Source organism: Orbicella franksi, chromosome 10, assembly GCF_964199315.1.
Source record: "Orbicella franksi chromosome 10, jaOrbFran1.1, whole genome shotgun sequence".
Taxonomy (NCBI): domain Eukaryota; kingdom Metazoa; phylum Cnidaria; class Anthozoa; order Scleractinia; family Merulinidae; genus Orbicella; species Orbicella franksi.
Genome location: NC_138154.1, coordinates 21,616,928 through 21,635,960, shown reverse-complemented (window position 1 = coordinate 21,635,960; position 19,033 = coordinate 21,616,928). Strand labels below are relative to the sequence as shown.

Below are 19,033 nucleotides of genomic sequence, written 5' to 3'. Positions count from 1 at the left end.
CTTTGGCAGGGCTAACCATTAACGAGCTGACTACTGTTGAGATTCCGTTGACTTCCAAAGTATCACAAAGAAACAACAAAGAGTTAATTATATCTTACCGCCAGAACACGATCAAAATAATCAAGATGATGACTAACACTCCTACACCAACACCAATAGCAGCCCACTTCCAAACATTGCTTGGCTCATCTGGTCCCGTTGTTGGTGACGTGGTCGGTGTGGCAGGTTTGAAGACAGAGATGCCTGCCCCAATAGCGGTCTCAAGCGCGGACTTGTGAGTTATAACGATCTCTGTCAGTGTACTGCGAGGTAGGACCGAGATATTTCCGATAAAGAGTCCAAGGGGCTGCTGTACGTAAAACGCTACCTGGAGAGAGCCCGATGTGTTGCTAGGGTAACCAGGCAGTAGGTGAACCTGGTCAGCGGTGTAGAGGTCCAAAAAAGGTGAACGTCTGATGACAAGATTGAATGTTAAAAATACACGAGTTAGTCAAAGTCCTAATCCAATTACTTCAGTTTAATATATGTGTGACATTGAACTGGCCTTAGAGGCGAACAAAGCGGCTTCAAATCATATGCTTTAAAACAAAGAGAAGATCAAGGTAACAGAGTTAATGGGCTATACTATATGTTACTCGCGCGACGCGTGGACAGCCTAAGCAACTTTCTCGAAAGGACAACCTGGGTACCATGTCTAAAAAATAACTTAAGAGAGATTACCTTGGGTGTAAGGCATATATGGGGGATTCACTCTCTTATATTGATTTTCTCTTGTTTAAAACAAAATGAAATAAACAAAGAAAAACAATACATGACATACTAAAAGAATGTGAAGACATTCCGGACAAGGAAGATGGAAGGTCACAATTTAATAGCGGATTTTAATGAGCCAGACAGGATTTCAAGTTTAGCTCAATTTGCTCGATTCCGTCTGTAATCAATTCAATATTTCTGTCGGTGTAGTATGGTTACTCAATCCGAAAGTTTGTAAGTTAATTGAAAGGGCACCATATCGTCTATGACGGCTATTTGAAAGGGTTACCTTTTCTGTCAAAGATATCCTCCTCGTAGAAAACTTTATCGGGTTCCTCCCACCCCCACCCCCTGTAATGTATCTTATTCAGAAGTGGACCTCTTTAGTAGTTCTGAAATTCGATAAAAAATCAGTGATCACCTTTTTCGCCTGGCGTCCTTTAGGGCACATCTTGTCCTGTTCTCAGTGCAGAAATCGGTTGTTACAGACGCCATTTTGTCTTTGAATGACTTGTCCTTTTCGAAATCCCATTCAAACTGTCAAAGATGATGAAAGGAGCTCTTGTCAATACAATCTTTTGAATAAGCCTTGTAAACACGTCATACAGTATATAAATGTCGAGGTGAAATTTATCCAAGAGTTATAATTATCGAAAACAACTCTTCAGTTTTCTGTAACGACTTTGTGCTTCCAAGAGTTTAGTGTTATTGAGTTTATAAACTGTTTGTGTTTATTTGGTAGATTACTTAATACAAATGATACAAGGGACCCCAAACGAAAATGCTGCTGGTATCAGCAAAAAGATACAAATATAAAAATGATCTGATCAGCACAAAATAGAAATATATGGCGATGAAGCAATTGCAAGGCTGATTACTACGTAGAGTCCTACGTAGATAACACTTACATCGCTTGTGGGTGGAATTACGAACCGCACAGCCTCTTCTCTTTCTTTCTTTGATGGCACACGCGGTTCAGGTAACACTCGCTTGGGAGCTGTTTCATTCCTCTCTAGACGTAAATGAATATTTTCAAGACGTTTTTTTTTTGTTTTTGATACACTAGACAGCAAAGACAACAATAATATAACAAAACAAGCAGATGCGATATTACTTTTTTAGCCTTTTGCTTTTAACAAGAAACCAAGTTATAAGAGAGCGTGCATTTTAGTCACACAGTTCTTATAGTGAGGTTTTCAATAAGGTGTTGCAAGCCAATGTCGTTGAAACGTCATGTACAAGCGTTTATATCTCTTTTAAAGCCAAAAACATAACTTTTCTCATTCACAAAGGACACAGAAAATTGAGTGAACCATTCAAAACTCAAGGCAGATACATGCTGTTGCTGCAGAGCGTGCGACAAGTCGCGATTGGTTTTGATTTGACTTCTGACTGTTTGAGAAAGTTGCCCGGAGTTTGTTAAACTAATCACGTGGAGTAGAAATGCAAAACCAGAGCAATCATGAATTCATTTCGACACTCAAGTGAAAACTGCTGAGCTGAGCAAACTACAGCCAGAGAGGTAAACCTAAGGCAACTGGCCATTTCCGAGTTACCTTGTGTCTCTGTTTCCAATCGAGTCTTCGTACAAAACCCTTCGTATGAAAATGAGTTTGATTTGAATGAAAATGAACCTGTAAGCGGAACTCGTTTTCACAGAAATGCGTTCGCACTTAGAATCGGAAATGGGCCCTTCCAATTATTTTTCACCACGGAACTGAAAATTACTTAAATTAATTGTTCCTTAATTTTGGCGCGAAATTTCAGCGTTAATTTATGAATTACAAAATTGCCATGGCAACGTTCTGCGAGAAATTTCTCGATTCAATAAACAAGTCAAAAACCCACGATTGTAAGCGTAATTTGTTACCCACGATACTTAAAGGTGATCAAATGGCGCACTCGTGAAATCAGGATTTTGTCGAAATCTTATAATTTGTCTCGGCCGAAGACTGGGGAAATTTCACAATTTTGACAAAACAGGCGTGAATTTATTTCCTAATTTCATTCGTCACCATTTGATTACCCATACTAATTCATTGCTGATTACCTCTGCATTTGCCATCAATAAAGTACAGATCTTGTTCACATTCACACTTGTACGAGCCGAGAGTGTTGACGCACCTGTGGAACTCATCCGTGCAGATATACAAATCTTTATCCAGGCATTCATTAACATCTGATTAAATCAATACAACAAATAAGGTAACATTTTCATTTTTTTCCTTCGTCAGACAGTTCGGTTGTAGGCTCGACACAAAGCACATTATATATTTATTGTTCAGCTCTGGCCAAACGGACTCGCAAGTAGTCAAAAGTCGCCACAAATTGACTTGGGTTAGGTACGTGACCAAACGGTGAAAAACGTGCGTCGACTTGCGTGCAAATTTGATCTCGACGAAGGTGAGCGCCAGTCATCGCAATTCAACGCAAGTGCACGCAAGGCCCGGCAAAGCGGAGTCGCAAGTAGACCCAAGTTTTCAACTTGCGACTACTTGCGAGTCCTTTTGGCCAGAGCTTTAAGCATAAATCATCATATCAAAAGTAATAAAATTAGACTAACGATTACATGCTGAATACCTTCACATTGGTAACCATCCCTGTTCAATTCGAATCCTTCTTGACATGAACAGCTATAACTTCCTGGGGTATTTTCACAAATCTGGCTGCAGCGATGGAGAGGATCAGCTGGATCACATTCGTCGATGTCTTTGAAAATGAAGACAGAAAATTGATTTTAATACCGGTACGGTGTGTTCCATCTCAGCAACTAATATTTCATAATTTTTCTGTATTGTTAACTCATTACATCAATTAACTGAAGGTGCTGCTATAATATTCAATATTAGTATAAACCTATAAACCTTCTAGCAAGAATGTCGTTCTCTTATTGGCTACGCTACTCACTATCGTTTCTGTTGTAGATAGTGAGTCACAGTGAACGATTGATATCAAAATGCCGGTTTCTTTGCGTTTTCGAAGTGTCTTTGAAGAAGAAAATTTAGATAATGTTTTGAACGACTTGTAGATTTATACTAAATCAGTAGGCCATTTTCGACTTGCCTTTTGCCTCTGTGTCAAAATGAGTCTTCTAGCAAAACCAGTCATATGAAATTGAGTTCCGCCTACAAATCAAACTCATATGAAGACTCGTTTTAAAACAGAGGCACAAGGTAACTCGGAAATGCCCTATTCAATAGATTATTCGTTTTTCATTTCTTTGCGTGATGGCTGGCTCAGGCTGCTCCCTTGTCATCTATCTGCATGCAGTAGAAATCTCAAGCTCATACTCTAATAAAATTAAGTAAAATTTATCAAAAGTCTACTCGGGATTCCGACCCGAAGGAATTAACTGAATCATCTTGTTCTTTGAGTATTTGGGATTTTGCACAAGACAATGTAGCTAATTCCTTCTTAAATTATAATCGGAAACTACAAACCTCAGCTGTCGTGAGCCGTCGCACTCTTTCTTGTATATGGCAAAGCCTTAACACTGCATTTATAACAATCAAGCAGATCTGTCTTCTGCATGCCGAATTAAGACACTCATTAAAAATAAAAAATCAGGAAAAAAATCAAGGTTTGCTCAGGGTTAAGCCTTGAGCTTCTCCCATCTTGTACATCTTAATGATTTGTACGAACGTTATACCACTGTTCCCAAAAACAATTACTCGATTAAACAAAGCTATCAAGTACCTCTGCAGGTCTTTTCATCACTCTCCAACTTGTAGTTAGCAAAACAGGCACACTTTGCTTGGTTATCGCTTCCTTTGAAGCAGACATGTTGACAGCCATGTCCAGGAGCGCAAGGGTTTGTGGCTGTAAAGAAATGTTAATCAAGTGATCAAGCAAGAAACTGTGCTGCAAGTGAAGCACTAAGCTACTTAAAGAAGCTACGCCAAGGTTTGCGCATCTTAAAAAAGTGAAGCCTAAAGTTCGACCTTTGTAATCCATTTTAAAATCTTTTCCATCCTTGTTCCTTTATGGCTTATAAGGATCTCTTTGGTGTTATCTTATTCTATTCTGACTATTTTCAGGTTTCGTTGAATTCTAAGGTAATTCTGCTCGCGGCCAAAATAACTCAAAATACTATGACTGAGCTCTTTTAACAACTTGAATCTGTGATATTTATGTTAAAAATCCCTTTTTTATCATACTACCACTTTCATTCGTAAAGACTACTTCAGAAAACAAGGAAATATATTTGAACAGATGTCAGACTCACCTGTACAGTTTCTCCAGTCAGTGGGATCTGGTTTGAAGAACTGGTCACATGAACAGCTGTAGCTTCCTATACTGTTGTCACACTGCTGCATGCAGTCATTTGAAGGTTCGCATTCATTAATATCTATCGATAATATGGTTAGTTAATTATTTCATACTTAGTTTACAGAGGTGACTTATCCTAATTCTAAATTGAATAGTAAAAGAGTTTTGGACCGGAACATAAACGTTTTTTTTTTAGAGTCATCCTTCTTGTTACAAGCCTGTATTGGAAGTACTGAGGAAGGGATTATCTTCACTTTGTCCCGCTTTTTCTTCAAGCCTTGAATTTTATCCCTTGGTTTTAGACCACGCCGAAAGTCGAAATTGCCATTGGGTAACTTTAGACATGGGAAGCGGGAAAACTGAAAAACGCCACACCTTGTTTTGAAAATGATCGCACGATCGATAAAGCCCCGAAAGAAAGATTTTTTAAATTTTTTTTGGCACTTCATAAAGACCATTACACGTAAACAGTTAAAAGGCTAATTGATGTAAATTCTATCCAGCAAATATCTTACCATCACAGCTGCGACCATCATCGTTTAGTTTGTATCCGTCGCGACAGTCACAGAAGAACGAAGCCGGAAAATTGACACAAAGCTGTTCACAGTTGTTTGACGAAATATTTTGACATTCATCAAAGTCTGGAAAATGGAGAGAAACGGAGAACATTTGTTAGCGAATAAATAACGGCAGTCACATTAAAATCAGGAATGAGGATGTAAAACAAGACAATGTAAGAGGTATGGACAATTGTCGGTCATTTCACCTCGGCAGTCATAAATTATGAATCCATGCCATTCAAAACCGACTAAATTCCTTGCAAAAAATTTCGGACGTTTGATTTTCAGACAGGTTTTAACTAACTTAGGAAAAATGTCGGACAATAATTTCGGACACTTTGCTAAAACATAGCTAGAGTAAATTTGCGCCTTCAAATTAGAATAAGACTGAAACAACATCTTTGAAAATGATAGTTTTACTACACCCACACAGTCTTACAAATGCACTGTTACGAATGTCAAGCAGTGTCTCCACTAGGGTTTGCTCTATAAAGCACGGAATAAAGGAAACTAAGAGCTTTGAAGCTACTTCAAGGTTTTATACTGTACTGTAAATATTTCGGACCCTTAATATTTCGAACGGTTAAAAATTTTTGGACGGTTCCATTTTCGGACACTCCTTTTGTCTGAAATCGAAAATCGTCAGAATTTTTTGCACAAGGTTCGTACACTTTTTGTGGACAGAATTCAAGACTTTTTCCACCACTTTGTTTATTATCCAGACTCAAGGTAACAGTGAGATTCTTCATGGCCCGAGAAGAAATAACTGTCTTAACTATGAAAACATTGAGTTAAAAAAATTCAGTTTCAGCTGTTTAATTGTTAACTTACAGTGACACAACCAAAACATAGCAGTATACTAATTTCTACCATAAAGCAAATACCTCAGTTCTCAAAACAATTTTTAACAGTACACTTTTTCAACAAAGTCCTTGGGTTTTTGCCATTAGTGTGTGAAATATATAACTATTTCATGATACAAGAACTAGTTCTTTAGAGCTTCAAGTTTCTTGTCTATTGCCTCCTCGATGGACTTCAACTCTCCTTCTTTCTCTTTAGCGCTTCGTCTCATAGCATTTGACTTAGAAATGAGAATTACTTTCCCAGTCGACTCTGCCTCTTCTGCAAATTGGTCAGCAGACTTCAACAGTGACTCAATGTTTGCTTTCATTCTTTTCTTTACTCCTTTTAAGTTATCCAGTTCCTCAAGGGCAGCTTTCCTTTTCTCTCCTCTCTTGTGCTCCTCTCTCTTTCTTTTCTCTTCATCTAGGTGAGCTTGGTACCTCTGTCTTGCATGAGTTGCACTGAGAAGGAGCTCTTTAGTTAAGGAGACTTTGGTAACCCCTCCAACATTCAGGAGATGGTCTTTAATCACTCTCTGTGAAATCAACGTTTGTGCAGTCATGTTTTGAAGGAATAATGCTTATCTGTAACATGAAGAGCCCAGTAAATGTCAGCTGAAAGGACCTCTTTTCCATTAAAGAAGTTCCTAATAGGCTGATTTGGTGCAGTAGAAACCACAGATTCAGCTCTGGTAATTGCACTCCTGTAAAACACGTGCGGCTAACTAAGGAACTGAATACATGTACATGCACTGTACATGACGAAATTAATTGTATGTCATATATGTTGTGGTTCACTTGACTTTTGTCTTTGGTCTTGAAATTTGTTGTTATACATTGCCATACCCAAAAACAAAGGCAGATAAAATCTATACCAAGAATCAATTGAACCACAACCAAAAACACAAAGTATAAAAACAAGTGATAAAAATTTAGACAAAGAATTAAACTGAATTACAACATATAATTACATTGCAATAAATCCATCAAGCCAGATAAAGAAATATTTCAATAGCATCTTGACTTTTGGTTACACGAAGACTGGAACAAAGAAAACAAAACAAAACAAAACAAAACAAAAGAAATATGGCATCCAACTTGTACATGTACAAGTTGCTTTTAGTAGACATCATTGAAACGAAATATTTAAAGGAAGACCACCACTCGATTACACTCAATGGAAAACGGATTTAATATTCTTTAGTAAAATAGTTGTGCATACCAGACATGGAAGTGACTTGACGTAACTCGAAAAACCTACATTTCAAGAACCACAGAAATATGTAAACTTTACTTTACTCTAAGGTCTTACCTTAAATTTTCCTAACCAGAAGACAGGAAATGTGTAACAGAACGAGACGACAGTTTCAATTCCTTGAGTTTCTTGCCGATCATGTGGCTTTGCAAAGCAGCTTCTCCCGTGCTTGAAGTATCAATTGCCTTATTACAAACAACACACATTGCTTTGGTCTTTGACGTAGGATCGGCTGCAATCCTGGCCTTAAATTTTTCATCTGCTTTCCACTTTCCGTTAAAGACACACTTCCCCATTATCACAAAGCGAAAGAAAAGCCAGGGAAGAACAACAGCTACATGAACGCGAACAAATATTGCTTCCTTTGCTCAACTAACGCGGGAAACAAATAAACCATGCTGCATTACAAACACAATGAATCATAATGCAATGCAGGGCATTAGAGACTGGACTTTCCGACCGTACCGCCATTTATTATAGAGTGTTTTGCCGTTTGGCCAAGTTAATTCAAGTGAAATCAGCTACATTGCAACGATTTCAGCTAGCTTTTAAACACCTGCTGCTCCTTGAGAAAAATTCCAGACTTCATCCCATTTTTCAAGACTTTAATTTTTCCAGGTCTGGAAAAGTAGTTCGCAAATTTCCAGACTTTTTCAAGAATTCAAGACTTTGTACGAACCCTGTTTGCAAGTGACGTATGAAGTATCATTTTAGGAGCTTCGTTCTTATATTTATAAGCTTCGCTTCTTAAAGGAAAACGAACTTCGTTCATCCTCAAGGTACCCTGCCAATCCTATAAGCTCACCTGCACACTGAGCGCCATTTCCAGTATATCCTGATGGACAGGGTCCACATTCATATCCACTGGCATTGGCTGGCGGTGGAAGATCAATGCACTCAACTGCTGTATAGCACGGCTGACCATTACTCTCACAGGCGTCAATGTCACTGTCACAGAACCTTCCTGTGTATCCCCCCTGACATGCACAACCCATATATACAAACTTGCTGTCAGTGTTGACATTGTCTCCTTCTTCTGGCTGCACACATTGACCGCCGTGGTTGCAGGCGCACATGTTAATTGTTGGATTCCAGGTGGCACTTGCGCCTTTGTCGTCAGTAGCAACGAATGACAGATTGAACTACAATAAGAGAAAAAGATAATTGCGAATCGTTTTCACCCTTTTCAGCCATGATATTTCGCACAAAATGCCTGAGAACTCGTGGAATTCCTCGTAGTAGAATTGAATTCTGATTCACAAGGTTAATCAAAGGAAACTATCAATCGATATTCTACTATTGCACTGCAATATTGCAAAGTTGACTGCCAGAGAATTACGGTTTGACTGAAAAGTTTCAAATTCTTCGGTCATTGTTTTCTCATTTTTTTTTTTTTTGTTTTTTGTTTTTTCATTCTTAACAATTAGTATTGATTGTAACCCATTAGGATTTTTCCCAACTTGTTAAACTAGTATTTCAGGAAAAAATGACGTCAAATGGTTTAAGTTATAAAAAGAGGTTAAGAAAGTGAGCTACGTCTCGAGTTAAAAATATTTACTGTTTTCAATTCCTTTCATTTTAAGCGAAAGCAGATAACTTGTAGCCTACCTTTTGCGACGAAGTAACAGTCCATGTAAAGTACAGCACGTTTTCAGTTTGGTTCACTGTGGCTCCAGGAGGCTTGTTAATAACACGAAATGTTATGGTATCGTTATCCACTGCTGTGATATTTAGCTCAACTGTTTCATGAAGTGTGACATTTATCACATTTGATTCGGTGACTATCTTGGGTGGGAAGTTGTCTACAAAAGCAATATTGAAAGGAAGGGTGTGAAAAGAAAACAATTATATAACTCACCAACCAACTATGTAAAATGAAAACCGGAACCGAGCATATACAGCTTAGCAAGTGAAAGCTGTTTTTTCCAAGTGTAGAGATTGACGTGTATAGCAGCAATTTCTTCCTGGGCAGTTTTCTTTCCTTACCTAAACGGTAACTCATTTTAACTAAGGGGAAAATTTTGAAACACATTGCAATACAAGAGTGGAATAACCCTTTTTTGACTTACTAAGAGCGTTCGATTCGTTGACCAACTGAATGCTGATATCTTTGGTTACCACACCAACAGACAGATCGTTTGTAGAGGCCACATCAAACAGGCACTCGTAATCCTCACCACATTCTTCTTCGGCTTTTACTCTTAAACTGTCGTTTTGCCACGTGATGTTATCCGCAAACATGGGAACGAAACTAGTGTTTTTAAAGGTATCCACGCTTTCACTTGGAGCACGGGTGAAGAGTGACTGGGATTGGTTGATTTGCCCTAAAAGAACATCAAAAACAGCATGAAGATTGGCTTTGGAACGAGAGCTATTGTCACATTAAAGTGGATAGATTGTCTTGGAAGGTTTTTTTTTTTGAAGAAAACTCTAAGAGAGTTGCCACGGTCTTCTGTTTAGGTCAAGAACCTCCTTAAACTTACGAGGGTTTTTATTAAATCTTGTCATGTTTACGCACTGAAGTTAGAGAAGAATTGATAAATTTTTATCCCAACTGGATTATTGACTAGTGTCCATACACAAGACTATGGTTAATGGTTGGGTTTTCACCACCCAAACGTTTATCCTTTATTCACCTGTACTGTGAGATGAAGGACTACATTGATACTTGAGCAAGGCTCAGACCTTGGCGATAATGGCCAGTTTCGAACTTTCGAAAATATTTTTCAAATCGTAGTTCATCCTCTATTTACCGCGGGGAGAAACTGTCCAGCGGTAGAAACCTATCAAGAAAGGAAATAACTCTAGATATAATTACATTTTACACCAAACTCGAAGTGAATCTCCCTCAACGTTGAAGATGATGACAAAACTGTTCCATTAGGCAATGTAAAGTCGTCATCCGGGTTATCGTTCCACGTTCCCAGCAAACCTTTGGTGGTATACTTATAAACGTCTGCAGGAGTTACGACGAATGACAGCATCTCCTTTTTCTCACAGAAATTCACCGACATTGTTGACGGGAAAGAAACCTGCAAACAGTTTTCTTCCGATTTTGAGAGAGAAAGGTTTCCATCAACTTCTACACTTTGGTTTGTCAGCGTGTCGTAGTCTTTGTACTTTACTTCGTCTATCAAGATATCGAGTCCACCTGATAACATGAAAAACAATTGCACATTTTTGCGTTTCAATAAATTTGAAAGTAAAAATAACGGCTATAAACATCGTTCGATTTACGAGAAATTACGCCATATTGACTAGAAATGGCCGAAGTTTTATTTTTCAATGGTTTCTAGGAAAGAGAGAATACCGCACATGCTAATATTCTTGAACAAAGCAGATGTAGTCTAGCCAGAAATTTCGCATCTACTTTTTTGATATCTCAAGACATAAAGGTAAAGGTAAAGGTAAACTTTTTTAGACAGTGTGGCCCATTCAGCGACGAGGCCAGCTGATATCCAGAGGGGCCCTGGACAAATAGAGGTATGATTGCTCTTTAATATCACTCACCACCTTCCTTTACTCGGACCTCAATGGTGCTTGTATTTTCTTCTTTTGCTGCGCCGGCTGAGAAAATAGTGGCGGTTGTTGAATTTCCCTGGGCAGCTTTTGTTCTGGCCTGTAGCTGGAATGTTCCATTTTGTGCATCAATCATGACGTATTCACCAAGTCCATTGAACGTGTAATTCCCATCATCCAGCGTCTTGACGTGAGGATCGCCCCAGAACCAACCTGGATTAAGAATGAAAGCGAGCAGTTAAACAGAGTACGTGGGTTACTAGCTAAGTCGCAAGTCTTTGCTGTCACTTGTAGGATTGCCCCTGAGCTGAAAAGTCGATGTCTCAAGTATTGCTAGTGATGAAAATAGGAAATTATAAAACCAACGAAATAAGTAAATGTTACTTGAAATTGCAAAACAGGCGATTTTGCGTACGTCATGCGATTTGATTCGACATAAATCAATGAACCAACTGTCATATTACGTCATACCACGCGCTCCCATTGGGCATCGGGAGCTCAAACGTGACTGACTCGCGAACTGCCTCATTGTCCGCTCCTGTTTTCATGCAGCACTCGTTGCGTTGTTAAATAAAGAACTAAGGCAATATTTTGGCACCATCAAGCAACAAAAGTGTATGGCATGACTTAAGCTGACGTTGCGTGGTGGCACGCTATGTCACGTGACATGACATTACATTTTATGACAACATACTATAATATGCAGTAACACGTACGTCTTGGTGGAGGTCTGTAACGGGAACAGGTATCAGACGGACGATAGAGGTAAAACAGATTGCACAAAGATAGATCAACACAGCAATATTGGTAGGCCTCCTCGTCGGAGGAGAAAGTTTTCACGTGATTGGACGAGTCATGGAAAGCTGTCACGTTCACGTGACCGCCGTCGGGAGGACCAAGCTTGAGAGAGCCCCAGTCTTCCGAGTCAGTGGAGTAGCAACATTCCTGTCTCAGCCGAAGTCCAACTAATCCTGTTAGTGTAGAATTATAATTTACGAATTTGGAACGCCTGGACTCAAAACACAATTCAGGCCACGAATACCACCAGCTCCAGGAGAATCTTCCCCAGTCCAGCAACGCCTGCCAAAAAGTACATGGACACGCCATCTCCGGGTCTGATTTTATTAAGCGGCCGTACTCGTAACGAATGTTCCCGTTTTCATTAAGAACAGCCCATGTTAAGCACTTCTCCAGTGCACTTGTCCCATCGCTGTCCTCGATCCTCCAAAAGTACCTCCCCAACGAACCCGTATTTCCTTCTTTCTTATCAAGATCATACATTGCAAATGTAGACGAGCTGAAATACGAAAAAAGCGAAAGTAAAGTTCACACTTTTACTCCAGAAGATGAACAATTTTTCTTTGAGTGTCGAAAAACCAAAGCTGAAGCTCTAGCCAATCAGGGAAGACACAGACAATACAGTGAACCAATCAAAACTCTCTAGAAAATATGTGTAACTGACACTATAAAACTCGGGAAAAGGTGCGAGCGGGTCACGATGGGTTTTCGTTTTAGTTCTGAATGGTTGAGTAGGTGGCGCCAGTTTTTTTCTACCAATAAGAAGCGTAGTAGTTGTACTAGTGTAAAAAGTTTCATTGTTGTAATGTAGGACGACTGCAATTAGCACAGAATAAGAGTTTCATTGTAGTAAACGACACCACGATAGAATAAGTTTGAAATTGTCCCTGTTTAAACTCCCCTTAACTCAGCTCTTCTTTATCACACTAATATAGACGTAAATTTAACTTCTCACGCTTCGTGGTTGTAATAATCTTTGCCATCATTTCCTGCGTTCCAGCCAGCGACAGGAAGACCGTAGTAACCAGTCCAGTAACGGTAATTGTCCCTGCAAGAATGAAAGTTACACAATTTGAATGCTTTTTCCCTTACGCCCTCCGCGGAAAGACGAGCAACGACGACAAAATAACAACAACAAAACTATTACCAAAAAATAAAAAAATAACAAAATTACCATCATCACCAACAATGGTAACAAAATAACAAGATTGATGGCTAGACGGAGGGGAAAAGTGATTGATAGATTGATTTCCACTGTTAAGCCATGGCCAATCTTGAGGCGCAAAAGCCTAAATCATTTCTCACATGAAAACGCTGATTAGATTCAATGCAAATCCACTTACGGATCCGCTGGAACCACCCACTCAATTCCACCATAAGGGTAGTTGTACATCAAAAATGTGTTAAATCCATCCGTAATTATGACAGCCTGAAAAGTGTTACTCTGAAAGAGAAATCAAAGTAAAATTAGATTGCAAATGAGTATGCAAGAAAATGCAGCAACCCGTGTCAGCGATCAGCAACAGCAAGTCCCTTGACGACATAAGGCGATCGACAAAAAAACGTTCTAGGTTTTTCTTTTTCAGTTTAATGGACTTTTGTCACTTTCAAAGTTTTTTTTCTTATGGACGTACGAGATCGCTACATGCATATTCAAGACCGTAATAATTATCAAATGTCTCAACAGTTCATAAAACAGCACCTGCGGCAATGCGAGCAGTTTTAGGAGTAACACTATGGGAAAAGCTAGTTATTAGTTGATTATCCAGTCAGAGCGTGCAAAAGCCCTACCGACTCACTGTTTCCGCAACCTATACTAATCAATCTATACTAATCTATACTAATCTATGCTAATCTATACTAATCTATACTAAGCGTTATTAGTTGATTACCCAGTCAGAGCGTGCAAAAGCCCTACCGATTCACTGTTTCCGCAACCTATACTAATCAACCTATACTAATCGCTGTTTACCCAGCGACATGTCGTTTAACGGAACGTTTTCTCCATAATAATAGCATTGGTAGTAGTAGTAACGTGGATAACAGACGTCTTACCCAACGACAGTTGTTGTCGTAATCGTATGGACAGAGATTGTACCAGGTCACAACAAGAACCCAACTAGCAGCAAAGTTGGCAAATTTGTTACGGTCGCCATAGAGCTTTACATGGTTTGAAGCCATTTCGAGTATTTCAGAAGAGCTTTCCTTGGTTTGGCTGTACACTTGATAATATACCTTAGAATGATTGTCTCTGAAGGCAAAATACGTATCGGTCGTGGCCCAGAACGGTGCGATAATTGCCATATTTCTCAGCCACCTGTAGACACCAAACTTCCGTGGCCACCACCAGCTCCATTCATAATTCAACTGGATTATACCATTGCGGCATATCTACAAAATGAAGAGAAAGTGTTTAGATTAAAGCACACCACATCAACTCTTGTTTGGCAAAGAGCAAGTATTACATGTGTACGAATTTATTATTGGTTAACTCTGTCTTACTTCCTTATGGAGATGAAAGCTGTCATTAGCACTGCTACTTGATTGGATATTAATCCATCTAGGTACAAGTTTATATTTCAGGATGAATCGAGGCACTAAAGAGTCACCACATGAGCTCTATTGCCTGATTTCAAACCGAGAACGATTAGGTACGAGTCTGTAAATTATGGGATAAGGAACTATTGATCCACATGGTCAGAAAGAGCACACCGAGACTCAAAAACTCCCCAAGTTTGGTGTTAATCAGGCTAGTTTTGACTGAGATACAGCCATTTAAAAACGTCAAAATTAACAAAGAAATGTTAAGTCATCCGGACACGCGTTCGCATGGCCGTACATTTCTATGTAAATTTTGACATTTTCAAATGGCTGTATCTTGCTTACTATTGGGTCCATTTACACCAAACTTGGGGATTTTGTAAAGCTTGGTCTGCTCTTTATGACTATGTGGATCAATAGTTGCTAATCCCATAATTTACAGACTCGCACCCAGTCCTTGTCCATTTGAAATCAGGCGGTGGTGGAATATTGCTCACTTTCGTAAATAAAAGCGAAAAGTTCTTTAGACGTACATGAATATCCACAAACAGAGCGTTTTCACTTACGTAGCCAGGAGCAATGCAATTTTACTGGAATGAGTGTTAAATTACGAGAAAAGCTCAATACCATCAGTATCGGCTTGGGACACCGACAGGGTGATGCCAATATGGCTGCCGTGACGTCATTTTGAAAACACTCTATACTTACAAACAGCTTGTAATGCCTCTCCGAGAAGAATGGAAATCCAGTAAAATCCGTGTCGATCCTCAAGCAGCGGGAGGAGGAGGAGAAAGGAGAGTCTTCAAGACGAAACTCGTTATCATTCTGCTGCGGCCCATATGGATACATATTGTTCGCATGTGGAGCCGCTTCAATGAAATAAAAAAAAATTAACATATATAACCTATATATTGCTTGTAGCACGAGATAGCCACTTAAAAATGTACAACGTCACATTTCGAACTTTCTTCGATAATAGCCTTTTGGCATTTATTTACACATGATACTATTCATTGCCCCTCGCGTAGAATCATAAAATCATTTACAATAACGGAAATAAAAAGAACCATTGCGCTGATATTATGTGTACTCACTTGTTGGAACTGGAGTTGTTGTAGCTGACAAGAAAAAATAAAACTGTAAATACAGTATTTATACTTAGCAGTGCATGTTTATAATTATACAAATATGTATGTAGATAATGAGACAATCTGTAATGAATAAACAAGAGACTTACCTAGAGTAGATGAAACGGCAATCATTGTAGCTAATGTAAAGACGAAACGACAGCACTAATTATTAACGTTTTTGATACTAAATTTTGGGGTCACAAACGTTAAACGCAACAACGATTGCCAGAATGATCATAGCTATGGTTGTATTACAGTGCTAGCTCTCTTATATTGTAATAGTCAGCCATTATAGATTATTTGCTTCTCTCTGCTAAGGTAAGGGTAAAGGTAATGCTATGATAGGCCAAACCCTGCATGACATGCTATGCCCGTGCCATGCCATACCATGCCATGCCATGCTATGTCTTGTCGTGCTTTAATGATCCCTCGAACACTTTCCTCGAAACTTGATCGATTGTTGGGTTGCATGTTTTTGGTAACATAGGAAACTCTAGGTGCACTGCAATGGTTTATTATACTCTGGAAAACGAACCTATTTATTGACTAATGACAAAAGGCTTAAGGACTCACTTTTTGATGCAGAGATGGTCTGACTCACTGACGGAGATGTACTCTTCAAGGGACTTGTAGACGAGGAACCATCTTCACTTGCCGATGTTGAAATTGCTAAGACATTTGTCGACAAAGGCGGCGCTGAGCTTTGGGACTGTAACGCACTTGAGCTGACTGACACGTTTTGGTTAAGACTTGCCGTGACACTGCTGCTATAACTTGGCGACAAACTGCTACTGCTTCTTGAACTGACGGTGTCTGAAACACTAGCGCTGCTGCTGGAACTTTGCGACTCTGAAACACTGGCACTGCTGCTTGAACTTTTAGATACACTGACACTGCTGCTGTTACTTACGGATGCGGAAACACTAGCGCTGCTGCTGGAATCGTCAGACACACTGGCGCTACTGCTGGAACTGGGCAATACACTGACACTGCTGCTTGAACTTTTAGATACAGTGGCACTGGTGCTGGAAGTTACGGAATCTGAAACACTGGTGCTGCTGATTGAAGTGGTAGACAAACTGATACTGCTACTGGAACTTACGAAATCTGAACCACTAGTGCTGCTGCTGGATCTGTCAGACACACTGGCACTGCTGCTGGAACTGTCAGAGACACTGAGACTGCTGCTTGAACTGTTCGAGACACTGGCACTGGTGCTTGAACTTGGCGACACATTGACACTGCTGCTGCCTGAACCTTCAGATACACTGGCACTGCTGGTTGAACTTGGAGACACACTTGCACTGGTGCTTGAACTAGTCGACACAGTGGCTCTTGATAATCCTAATGGATGGTGATCCCTTGTCAGAGTATACATGATATGTTTTAGACTACCACTAATTTCGCATAATATAGACACACAACGTAAATAACCTCAGAGACACAAACATGAGTGCAAGGTATGAGCCTATTGAATAATTGGTTCTGTACTCTAAAACACACCTTTAATAACAATTACAATCGTATCGGATGAGTTGCCAACACCATTTGCAACATCACAGGTGTAATTTCCAGCATCTTGTGCGGTAGTGTTAAGAATTTTCAGCTGAAGTTGGGTTTCATTGTAATGTGGAATAGTTATTCTTGAGTCATTTATCTCCAGACTTGTATTTCTTGCTATAACAGTCCCATTTATTTTCCACAGTACTTCAGACACTGGTGGTGAAGCATTATACCGGCAGGTCAGCTGCGTATTGTCCCCTATCGTTACAAACTCTGTTTGATTTCCATCAATTGTCACTACCAATACAACTGCAATTGAAACACAATTGGAGTTAAAATCAAATATTTTCGAACGCCAGTTGATTTCCCTTTATCTCGCGAACAAGAAATGGACAAACTAGAATTGTCTTTTTAGTAGAATGGACCGTTATGTATTTTGATTCTACTTGCTTCTCCTTTTAAGAGAATCCATGAATTGAAATACTCTTAAACATAACTTCCAGTAAATCTTATATATATTTTTTTTTTTATCAAATACGCGAATAACAGCTTTCTGATTCAGGCTTTTTTCCTTCGCACCTTGTCTTACCGGCAAAAGCATAGATGCAATGTTATGTGAGGTGAAACAAACAAAGATCGTTTGTTTCGCCATCTTGCTGGAGGATAGCAGTACAGTATCGAGCTTTTAAATTCAATAGCTGGCTGACAGCCATCTCCAGCATATTTCAGCACTTCTACTTTGATGGATTAATACTGCCGCTGTTTCGTCAAACAATTCCATCGTATGTATAGGGGAAAATCAAAGAACGAGAAATTTTGGTTAGAATATTTAATAGGACGGTGTGCCTTAAACGCGCAATAATTCCTACAGTTTCCACTTTATAACAAGTTTAATAATTATGGGAGTGGTTTCACAACATAAAGATGGCTCCAAAATCCCTCTTACAATTTGTTAAAACTTGGAACAAAGTTGCATTATTAGTATGTTCAAACATGCTAATCAATATTCCACACGAACTCAGAGTGGGTGGGGGTGGAGGAAGGGTCACATGACTTGTCATTAACGGAAAATCTCGTAGACCTAAAATCAAGGACGTTTCAGCCGGTTGTACTGTTGTGGCGGCAACCGTCACGAAGATGGCCACAACATGTTTAGTACATTTTTTTGAAACATTATTATAGCATCAACTAAAATTATACGGATACATATTGTTCTCCCTTGGAGCGGCTTCAATGAAATCAAAAAATAAAAATAAAAAACGTATAACTTACATATAGCTTGTTGCACGTTATGGCCAGCTAAAACTGAAGACGCCACATTTCGAACTTTCTTTGATAATAACTCTAAGACATTTACTTACACATGACATTATTATTTGTACCTCCGGCAGAGTCATAAAATCATTTACATTAACACAGATAAAAAGAAATATTACGCTGATCTTATGTGTACTCACTAGTTGGAGCTGGAGTTGTAGCTGACGAGAAAAACGAAAAATGTGAAGAAAATGTCAATAGAGTATGAGGTAATTAGCAGTGTTTATAATTATACAAATACGTATGTCGATAATGAGAGAATGTGTAATGAATAAACAGCAGACTTACCTACAGTAGATTGCACGGCAATCATTGTAGCTAAGGTAAAGACAAAACGACAACAGAAATTATTAACGATTCTGATACTAAATTTTGGGGTCACAAACGTTAAACGCAACAACGATTGCCAGAATGACCATAGCTATGGTAGTACTACAGTGCTAGCTCTTTTATATCGTAATAGTCAGCCATTATAGATCATTTGCTCCTCTCTGTTAAGGTAAGGGTAAGGGTAATCCCATGATAGGCCAAACCCTGCATGACATG

The 19,033-nt window shown here is 39.2% G+C and overlaps 1 protein-coding gene across 25 annotated transcripts in view; it reads right to left on the bottom strand.

The window, feature by feature from the left end:
• Positions 1-19,033, bottom strand: part of LOC145500187 (uncharacterized) — a 111,689-nt gene that overhangs the window by 57,583 nt on the left and 35,073 nt on the right. For 18 of the 25 annotated variants that reach the window (XM_081479696.1, XM_081479671.1, XM_081479677.1 and 15 more), the window contains 20 exons: positions 18,776-18,805; positions 18,628-18,648; positions 17,171-17,479; positions 16,241-17,011; positions 15,775-15,804; positions 15,632-15,655; positions 15,246-15,406; positions 14,052-14,387; positions 13,340-13,440; positions 12,952-13,044; positions 11,915-12,495; positions 11,190-11,411; positions 10,498-10,830; positions 9,749-10,003; positions 9,288-9,481; positions 8,485-8,821; positions 5,538-5,663; positions 4,979-5,101; positions 4,450-4,572; positions 3,334-3,462 (listed from right to left, as the gene is read on the bottom strand). In XM_081479696.1, coding sequence (XP_081335822.1) covers positions 3,334-3,462; positions 4,450-4,572; positions 4,979-5,101; positions 5,538-5,663; positions 8,485-8,821; positions 9,288-9,481; positions 9,749-10,003; positions 10,498-10,830; positions 11,190-11,411; positions 11,915-12,495; positions 12,952-13,044; positions 13,340-13,440; positions 14,052-14,387; positions 15,246-15,406; positions 15,632-15,655; positions 15,775-15,804; positions 16,241-17,011; positions 17,171-17,479; positions 18,628-18,648; positions 18,776-18,805 — 4,299 coding nt within the window. Of the gene's footprint in view, positions 1-98; positions 453-1,174; positions 1,291-1,661; positions 1,766-2,803; positions 2,933-3,333; positions 3,463-4,449; positions 4,573-4,978; positions 5,102-5,537; positions 5,664-7,327; positions 7,865-8,484; positions 8,822-9,287; positions 9,482-9,748; positions 10,004-10,497; positions 10,831-11,189; positions 11,412-11,914; positions 12,496-12,951; positions 13,045-13,339; positions 13,441-14,051; positions 14,388-15,245; positions 15,407-15,631; positions 15,656-15,774; positions 15,805-16,240; positions 17,012-17,170; positions 17,486-18,627; positions 18,649-18,775; positions 18,806-19,033 lie in introns of those variants that run through there. The other 7 variants (XM_081479681.1, XM_081479688.1, XM_081479679.1 and 4 more) reach the window with 7 other exon arrangements.